The sequence below is a fragment of the Humulus lupulus genome, chromosome 1 (assembly GCF_963169125.1).
Source record: "Humulus lupulus chromosome 1, drHumLupu1.1, whole genome shotgun sequence".
Lineage (NCBI taxonomy): Eukaryota > Viridiplantae > Streptophyta > Magnoliopsida > Rosales > Cannabaceae > Humulus > Humulus lupulus.
The window spans coordinates 24081938-24092177 of NC_084793.1; the positions used below are offsets into that span (position 1 = coordinate 24081938).

At 33.6% G+C, this 10240-nt stretch overlaps 1 protein-coding gene across 1 annotated transcript; it reads left to right on the forward strand.

Moving 5' to 3' along the window:
• Positions 1-6777: 6777 nt before the first annotated feature.
• Positions 6778-9824, forward strand: LOC133789177 (uncharacterized). The gene is made up of 3 exons (XM_062226939.1): positions 6778-7137; positions 7265-9393; positions 9488-9824. The coding sequence occupies exons 1-3, from the start codon at positions 6957-6959 to the stop codon at positions 9557-9559; spliced, it is 2382 nt and encodes a 793-aa protein (XP_062082923.1). The 5' UTR covers positions 6778-6956; the 3' UTR covers positions 9560-9824.
• The last annotated feature ends 416 nt before the right edge of the window (positions 9825-10240 follow it).

A 10240-nucleotide genomic window follows, 5' to 3' on the forward strand; every position in this document is an offset into this window, starting at 1 on the left:
AGTGAGAGGGAGAGAATGAGAGAAACATGAGAATGAGGTTACCTCAGATTGACTAAGTCTTGAACTATGCCCCTAGTAAAACACTATAATACCCCTGCCTACTAAGCCTCTCTTCAAAGCCCCCAAGGGCATATTAGTCATTTGACACCAATCCCCACCAAACCCCAAAATTTCACTTGAAATTCCAATTAAATCCACTAATCCTCCAATTAAAAATAGTTTTCCTCTGTTATAACTCATACTCCAATAATCCCTAGTAATTCACCAAATTACTAAAATACCCCTAGGCTTACCCCGAGCCGAGTATTAATCCCCGTTGTTACTTTTCCGCCAAATTACTCACTAGGATCTTCCCGTGCCAAATATCTCAAATATATCCACATAATAATATGGTCCCACTCATAAAGTGTATATAATTACAGATGTACCCTCAGCATGTAAAAATTACGAAAATGCCATTTTTAACAGAAACGGGCCTATAAGCACATTTAACACACTTAAACATGCATAAGTAGTCATATCATAATGTAACTCATATAGTTCACATATGTAATCACAATTAAATCATATTAACACATAAACATCAAATTATGTCATCCTGACACACTAATCAAGACACTAAGCCTTATTAACAAATTTGAGACGTTACAATACCTTTATTTTGTTTTTAACTAAACTCTATATTGGATTGTCATGCAGGAATCTTGTTAACTTTTCAAACAGAAGTTATTGCACGACTGATTTCACTTGTTTGAGCTCAAAGATTTGGACTACAACTAGATGTTATTTATTCTGACTCTCTTTCTCTTGTAATGGCTATGAACAATAATAAAGCCTATCAAAATGATCTGGGGATTATATTTAATGATATTAAAAAAATTTCATCTACTTTTCTGAGGGTATATTTGTCTCATGTTGGTCGTAAGTTTAATACTGCAGCTAATGGATTGGTGAAACATGCCCTTAGGCTAGACGATGAGTTTTGTTAGCTGGAGGAAATCCCCCTCCAATTTGTACTCTTTTTCCATTTCAATCTGAATAGTAATAAATTCTATTAAAAAAAAAAGTTATTTTGAAGGGGAAATGGTTTTTCTTTTACCACAATTCTTATTCTTTACATTTTGAACACTTAGGACCCAAAAGTCAATACTTTATCAGATGGATCCCTAATCTTTCCAAAGTGTATTAGTTAGGTACCAAAAGTTACTTTTTTTTTTATCTATGGGATCACCAACCCTTGTAAATTGTAATAGTAAGGTCTCCAAATGTTATTTTTATTTTTTAATTGTTAAAATTATTAAAAAAAACTATAAGAAAACAATAGCAGACCAGACTTAACATACTTGGAATGCTTAATTTATGCCGAAAAATGATGGTATTTTTTTTTAAATTAAAACTTGCTAATTTTTGTTTCTAACAATAATAAACAAGAGAGAAATTTTGAGAATACATTTATTTTTATCTTTGGCCATACTAAGAGCCTTCTATAAATATTGAATTTTTTTCATGAAGTCTTGGGTTTAGTAAAATACCTATAAGTATAAAGAACCTTTAATTTAAGGCTTTTTTCCTTATGGATTTGAGACTTGTAAAACTCAAGACTTCACCAAGATGTCTTTGGTATAAGGATAGGTTTGGTGGGAGTAGAGTTAGGGGTATTTAGATTAAAGAAATGTAGAACTCAAGTATTTGAAATATTAAATAATTGACCTGAATTTTTGATTAAAGAGAAAAAAAAACAAGTTTTGACTTAAAAAAGTTTACTAATTTTTTTCTGACACTGGGATAAGGGGGATTCAAACTTGGGACTTGCAAGGAGAAGTGTACTATCAATAGGCTATGCCTATGATACTAACTAAACTTTTGCAATCTAACTAATACAATTTGAAAAAGTAAGAGACTTTATCAATTTGATTTTTGGGACCTTAATATTACAAAATATAAAAAATAAAGAGTATAGATGTAAAAATAGATTTTTTAAAAAAGATGTATACCTCACCCTTCATTTAAAAAAAAAACTCATATAATAATTACTATACATATACCTAATAATATATAAAAAAAAAGAAGAGGATTTATCATATATACACAAAATAAAGCAAATATATATATATACGGTCCCCCTATTTTTTTCGCATTTACAGTAACATGGGTATAATAACTTTTATATAACTTCTTCTTTAATGGAGGCGTCTCACATGGAAGACTAAAGCTCTAGTTGGCGGCAACAACTATGGCAAACACCATCAACATCGACCATCAAAGTTACTGAAAATCAATGAAAATACAACATACAAAGCTCAAATATCATCTATGAGACTCATCCACCGACAATTAATCCCTTTTCCCCGAGACCCATTCACCAACAACAACTAGAAATAAAGAAAATTGTCGGCAGCCAAAAATAGAAAATCACCATAATCGCTGACCACCAAGCAAGGAAAAATGAATAGAAATTCAACCAAAATACGATACCAATTTTGTTTTAGAAACATACGAGCTGGTAGTGAATAGGGAGCTTCCCCTTCGTTGATCACCCATGGCAAAGAACCTCAGAGCAACAAAAAATCTCCATGGATGCCAACAATCAAGTTTTACAAAGCAACAGTACCTAAAACCACAATAAGATATCAAGGCAACAACCGAAAAAAAAAAAACATTCAATTCGCAAAATTGAAACCAAAAAATTGGTAATAAAACGAAACCTAAAAATTCAATTGCACAAAAATTAAATCACCAAAATCTTATAAACAACTTCTCATTGACTAGTTTAAATTTGTGGCACCATTCAAATTGAGTGAAAATTTGTTGATGGTCTAATTTATTAATCAAATTTTGTTGTTATCAAGTTGCTTGATTATTTTCGAAAATCTAGAAGGAAAAACATTGAATTAAAATTATGGGTAGTATAATGAGAACATGAAGATTATTTTATAATTTCAATTTAAAACATTGTTGCTGTCGGGTTGTTGCTATGTTGTGTTGACGTTGTTGTCAATGATCCTAGCATACAAATTGTATAGTCAACGCAAGATCAATACAAATTCAACAACAATGCAACATTGTCTTAAAAATTTGAAGAAGAAGAATAATGAATGAAGAAAGAGATGGAGAGAGAGGTGTTGGTCACGAGAAATGAAAAAAAAAAAGATAATTGACATTGTATCATCAATAACATCTATACTCATCCCAACTAAAAAGAAAAGAATATTTCTTAAACAGTATGATCACCTTTTTTATCATTTGTAATCTTCAAAATGAAATAAAACAAACTTAAAAGCTGAAAGCAACTAAATAATAACTACAAAATATCTAAAAAGAAATATATCTTTATAATATAAAAAATGATATTGATATGCTTAAATAAGAACAACAATTAAACAACATCAAAAAGTAAAAAATTAGTAAACAACAAAAATGTAATATGCATAACAACAACATTAAGACAATTAACAAAAAAGCACAACATAAACTGTAATGACCCAACTACTTTAGACTTTGGACCATTAACGAAAACTATACATAGATCCTAATCTTTAATAGAACTTACAAGTAAAAAAGATCATACTTTATTAAATACTTGTAAAAACCAATGTTTAAACTTACATAAACTCAAAGTAGGATATGGGATCCCATTGTTTTAAAAAAGAAAACATATCTTAATTGAAATGAAAAGAGATTACATAAATAGGTGCGGAAAAATACACATAAACCATAAATAAAAGACTACATCCTCGAAATCGAACTCTCGATTCCTTGAATCCATTCATCACTGATACACATTCCCCAAGCATCCACGAACCTTACCCGCCACTATAGCTACTTTCCTGCACATAAAAACAAAAAAGGAATGAGCCTAATTCCCAGCAAGGAAAATCTACCACATAGTTCATATACATAAATTTCATAAGAAACATAAAAATATAACATAACACTTATATCATACACATACTATAATGGCCATTATTACTTGGGGTCCCATTGACTAAACAAGTCATATGCCCATTAGATTAGTGGGGTCCTACTAGCTAAGTAGGTCATATGCCCATAATCCGTTTGGGGCTTGTTAGTCATATGGGTCATATGCGCAAGCCTACATACATACATAACATAACACATGTCATAACATAAAAACATAAGATAACATAAAAACATATAACATATGAATTATATCCTATTTTCCTTACCAAAGTTACCGGGATAAGAGGACAGAGTTGGAACTTTGGAACACTCCTAAGAACCATTTGAAAAAGAGTGAGTATAGTGAAGAAGAGAAATGAAAGGAATGGAAGGACTAAACCATTGAGAAAATACTTACCAAAAACTTATGTGCAAGTTCTTAGATTTCCTAACCAAAATAAAGATTAAGGTTAGAAGGCTGAGTAGAAGACTATGAGAAAGAAAATAATATAATACCAATGAACTAGAGTGTGGAAATACCTTGAAGACTTGTAAGACCAATCTAAACCTCGAACCGAAATACTATAAAACCTTACTTCCCCAAGTGTTTGATAAGCTTATGATGATCAAGCTTATGATTCCCAACCCAAGTGTTTACACTCTCACACTCACCTAGCAACTTGCAGCCTCTGAACTTAGAGCAAAAGATGAATAATGACTGGGTACTAGGTCCTATTTATAGAGTTGAGGAATGAAAGGATCTTGATTTAACTTGAATAAAAATAATGGCTTTTTAAGTGAAAATAATTTGAATAATTGTTCAGCAGAGGCTGAAGACTCGTTCAAAAAGATGCTGGACTTATCAAGAGGTTGAATGGTTGAATGGAAAATGATTTCAAAAACATTCAAAATATGCTGAAGGAGGCGATATATCGCCCCCTGTAGCCGATATATCGCCTGGACCATTATGCCCGAGGCAAACGTGCATCGTTTCGTGTTTTCCGTATCTACGTGCTGCGATATATCGCCCCCTATAGCTACGATATATCGACATACGCTGATTATTTAAACACAAAATTACACATTTTTAGCTTAATTTGAATTGAGTAAACAACCTTGACTAAGCCTTTAAACGTATTCAAAGTTGTTGACTGACCTTAGAGCATTCAAATTTTACCCTTATTAAATTAAATCCTCAAAATACTTAATCATTAATAACCCATACATAACATGTGCTAAAATCCCATTGGTTCTTATCTAAACCTTATAGTATAATAAATATTATCCTCAATATCAGTCATATTAATCAAACCTTAGGTTAAAATTAATATTCTTAAACTATAGGTTAAACTTAGAAAATCTACAAGTACTACTATGAATGTCCAAATAATTCTCAGTCTGAACCAAAAATCCACAGTCATAAAGATAATACTATAATTACTATAATACTACTATCTAACTTTGCTAAGTAAAGTTCTTGGACTCTAGATAAACTTAAAAGCAACAACACGAGAGTGAGAGCTTTATTTGCAAATGGAGAGGTAGAACCAAAGCTTGTATGAGTAGTAACTATTATGAAGAATATGATATCAAAAAATTATATTGATCTTTGAAAAAAAAATTGAGAAGATGAATAGTAACTGAAATGGGTATGAGGTATTGGGCAACTTGCAAGAAAAAAATGATTAAAAGGTGTAGGAAGAAGAAGTATGTAGGGTGTCCTTATCACTTGCTAAAGCTATCTTTTTTTACAATATCACATTATTTTATTAAATTGCATTCTACACATCATATAATAATAATAATAATAACCAATAAAGAGTAAGTTTGATAATAAGAATAGTCAACAACAAGAGATAGGAAAATAAGTAGAAGTAGCAGAGTATAGATGACATGATAAAACAGTAGATTAATAAGTGGAAAGAGTGTAAACAATAAAAAAATTGTGAAATAAACATTAATATTGGTGAGTGGGAATATTGTTATAGCAAAGGAACCAAGTATATTTGAAGAGTGTAAGAAATAGAAAAATATTAATTACAATGCTTAGAAATGAGTGGCAGGGTGTAAATAGTATTAGTGTAATATTTAAACTCGTATAATAGTATATAAATTAATTGGGAAAAGTAAAAAAATTTAAAATTCTGCTTGACAGTAAAATATTAAAAGATTTGCTAATTTAGGTATTTTATGTAAAATTCCCAAAAAAAGAAATCCTATTTTTTTTTTACAAAGAACCGTTAAAAAAGTTTTTTTTTTTGTTTATATCAGCAGAGGTCCTCAATCTTTCTTAAAAGTATACTTAGGTCTCCAACATTTATGTTGTATCACTTTGGTCCTCAAAATTGCTAAATGTGTATTATATAGGTATTTTCTCTTTGATTTTTTTTAGAATATGCAGCGACAAATGATTTATGACTCAGTGGAGAGCGATTTATAAACAATTAGTTTTTTTGTAATTAATTGGGTTATAAATCGTTTTCGATTGCACATTTTGCAAATTATTTTCTAACAAAATGGATATATGTGATACATGTTTAGTAGATTTAGGAAACTAAGTGATATAAAATAAAATTTAGAAACTTAGGTGATATTTTTTAGAAAGAATAGGAACCTCTGCTCATATAATTTTTTTTTGGGAAAATAATGAACTAAATGTAAATTTTTATGGAAAAAATAAATCTGAAAAAACCATAAGAGGCAAAGTCCTGTGTACCTTCCCTCGTGGCCCAACTCCAGGGCCCAACATAATGTTCCTAACTGTTGCCCAAATACCTATTGAGACAAAACTATTTGACCAATAGAAATCGAATCCAACGGCTCCAAACTTTTTCTGTACTTTTTTAACGGTTATATTAATTTATTTTCTTCAACGGTCAAAACTCAAAACCCCGGATTTAAATCCTTAATAAAATCTCCTCTGTAACTAGCCGTTACTCCATACCGGACGTTCAAGAAACCAAACCTCTTGCCTAAACTTGATCAATTTTTCACTCTGTAACTATTTCGAAATTTTTTGCTTCTAAAAGAATCTGTATTGGTTTTCTGGAGAGCCCATGGCGGTGGCTTCGAACAAGTCTCCTTCGCCAATCTCTGGCAGAGCAAACCCAAATGCAAGAAGTTCAGAAATCGGAAATTCCATGAGAAGAAGCTTCACAGGGAATCCATTTAGCAAACCCTCCATTGTTCCCAATCCCAGAGGTCTCAACCCCAATACTCCTGCTAATAGTCCTTCAGGTTCGCTTCACCTAATCTCCCTTTTGTGATAATGCTCTGTTTGTTTGCCAAGAAAATGGAGGAGAATCTTGCTTTTGTATTGCTTTTAATGATATTTCTTTTTCTTCGTTCCTTTGGGGTTTTGCAGACTATCCTCGAAGAAGCTCCGTGAGCAGGGAGAATATAACTACTCTCCGCGATAACGATGATAAAGAAAACGCCAAAGTGGCGGCTAGAGTTCGATCTCCAATGGCGGCTTCAAAGGGCACGAAAAACTTCATGTCACCAACGATTTCAGCAGCTTCAAAGTTCACGCCTTCTCCCAGGAAGAAGGTTCTGGAAGAGAGAAACGAGCCAGTTCGGGCTTCTCTTTCGTTTTCTGAAGTAAAACTTGCAGATTCAGAGCACAAGAAAGAAAGCTTTTCGCAAAGCGAAACAGTCACCGATCCTCTAAGTTTCAAGAAAGAATCGGGTTCGATACCAAAGAAGGTAACTTTTAAGGAACCCCTTCAGTGTTTTGACAATGTGGTTATTGAAGAGGCTGACCTTGTTAACCTTGACCCTACTTTTAAGATTAGCCCCCCTGCTCCTCCTCATCCTGGTTCATCTTCTTCAATTCCCATCATAGCTCCTTTAGATTCAGACCCTTTGGCGCCTCCTTATGATCCTAAAACCAACTATCTTTCTCCAAGGCCTCGCTTTCTTCGTTTCAAGCCCAACCCTCGAGTAGAACTCTTTCTTAACAACTTGACAAGTGAAGGGAAGTCACTCGAGGACAGCTTTTCTGACACTGATATCACTACTGAAGAGGAAATCCTGTCTGACTATTCTCAGAAAGATTTGGATGATGTTTCTTCCAATGAAGCAGCCAAAGAAGAAGAAGAAGAAGCAAAAGAAGAGCTCATTGTTTCTGAGCCAAGTCCTATTGATGCTAAAGAAGAAGCAGAAACAGAAGAAGAGCTCAATGTTTCTGATCCAAGTCCTATTGATATTCCTACTTTGGAGGAGGAAGAGGAGACTGTTGAAGCGAAAGGGATATCTACTAAGCCACACTCAATTTGGAGATCAAAGTTGACTTCTTTGCTTATTGTTTTGTCGTTTTTTTGTCTAGCTATCTCAGTTTCCATCTCACCTGTCACTGATGAAACTGTGTTTGATAGCTCAACCCTATTGAAGCAGTATGATCATGGTGAAGTGATGGCATTTGCAAAAGCAAGGTTTGATGGGTTAGCTCAAAATTTTGGTGTTTGGTATGCACACACTGTGTCTGTCTTTTTTGAGTTGTTCTCCAATCTTAGAGGAGCGCACAAACTAGGCCCTTTACAGTACTACAACTTGACTTCTCTAGTTGAGGATGCAAGAGGTGATAGCTATGAAATGAATGTGTTTGCCTCAAGAGGGAGAGATATTGTAACTTCTGAAGAGAATGTTGAGCTAGAAACTGAAGCTGTTGATAGCATTTTTGAGGCCCCAGAAATGAATATTTATGCTGAATATGTAGAACAAGTGTCTCTAGAGGCTGACGAAGCACCACCTGTTGATGCTCATGAAGTGCACCAGGCTTCACAAGTTGAGGTGGTGGTTGAACCAGAAAATTCAGCAAGAGAGCAGCTAAGCCAAGAAGTCCAACCTCAACTTTCTGAAGCTCAAGATGAAAGTGATACAAGTTTTGTTGCTGAGTCTGAGATTGAGCCTGTCTCAGAAGACTTTGGAAATGAAAGCCCAGAAATTGTTGATGCTTCTTCACCAGAAGATGCGAAGAGCATGGAAGAACCAGTCAATGAGAATGAATACGATCTCCCCAGAGTGAATGAAATCCCAGAAACTGTTGATGCTTCATTCCAAGATGCAAAAAGTTTAGAAGTAACAGTGGATGGGAATAAATATGATCTCTCCACTGTGAATGTGCTAGGAATGGCCTTGTGTGCTGTCTTGGCTCTTATTGCATCCACAGTCTTCATGTTAGTCAAGAAAGGGAATAATAATAACTCAATTCCCAATGTAGTTCCGCAATATGTGACTAAGAAAGTGGATTCAACTCCTATTCTGCCAGAGAGGCTAGAGAACTCTTTTGAGGTGAGACACTCTTCCTGGACCTATTCTGGAGAGTCTTGTTCCTCTGAAATGAGCAGCTTTCAGAACTATGAAAGGAGAAAACCATCAACGAACAACAACCATAGGAGAGAATCTATGGCTTCTTCATCAATGGAAGATTCCTCAATGGGTTCACCCTCGTATGGGAGTTTCACCACCTATGAGAAGATTCCCATCAAAAGTGTGAGTACCACCAAACCCCAAAGATCACTCTTACTTGCATATAATAACAACATTTCTGTATATGATTTAACATGACTTTATATTGATTTTGCAGGGTCATATTGATGAGTTAATTACACCAGTGAGGCGCTCGAGCAGACTCAGAAGCCAAGTCACTTCACCGTGATGATTGCTATTTTCATGTTCTTTTCACCAATTGAATTAGTCCAAGTTGATTGTTTTAGTTTGTCTTATAAACTTAACCATATTATGTGTTGTAGTTAGTTAGTTAATCATAACTTGATTGGCTGTGATTATTGTCGTCTTTAGTATTTTTTATGCAGGTTATCACAACTTGTTTGGTTGTGATTAGTGTCTCACCATTATGTAGTTAATCAGAATCCTGATTGGTTGTGATTAGTGCCTGAATATATTCTTCCCACTTCATTATATGACTCTGTGTTTGCCTGAATATATTCTTCCCACTTCATTATATGACTCTGTGTTTTTTTTTTTCTCTAATAATTACATTGTTCTTAATTCAGTCATTTCTTCCTTGGTAGTTCTTCATAACAAAAACATCTGATTTTGCCTAAATCACAAATTTGTAACACCATTAAAAAATAAATAAAATATGAACAAACCTAAACTAAGCAAAATAACAAAATTACATCAAGCAAGCAAAGTAAACAATTTTTATTTTGTTATTATCAATTAAGATTGTGCAACACTTGCGGGCACTCCAAGCTAGCAAGTCAACCTATACAATTCACGCATCGTGCAAACAAACTCATTGGTTAGCCACAAACACATCTCGTACATGCAACGGGCAATAACGAAGAGCACAAAGCAAGTCATTCCATAGAAC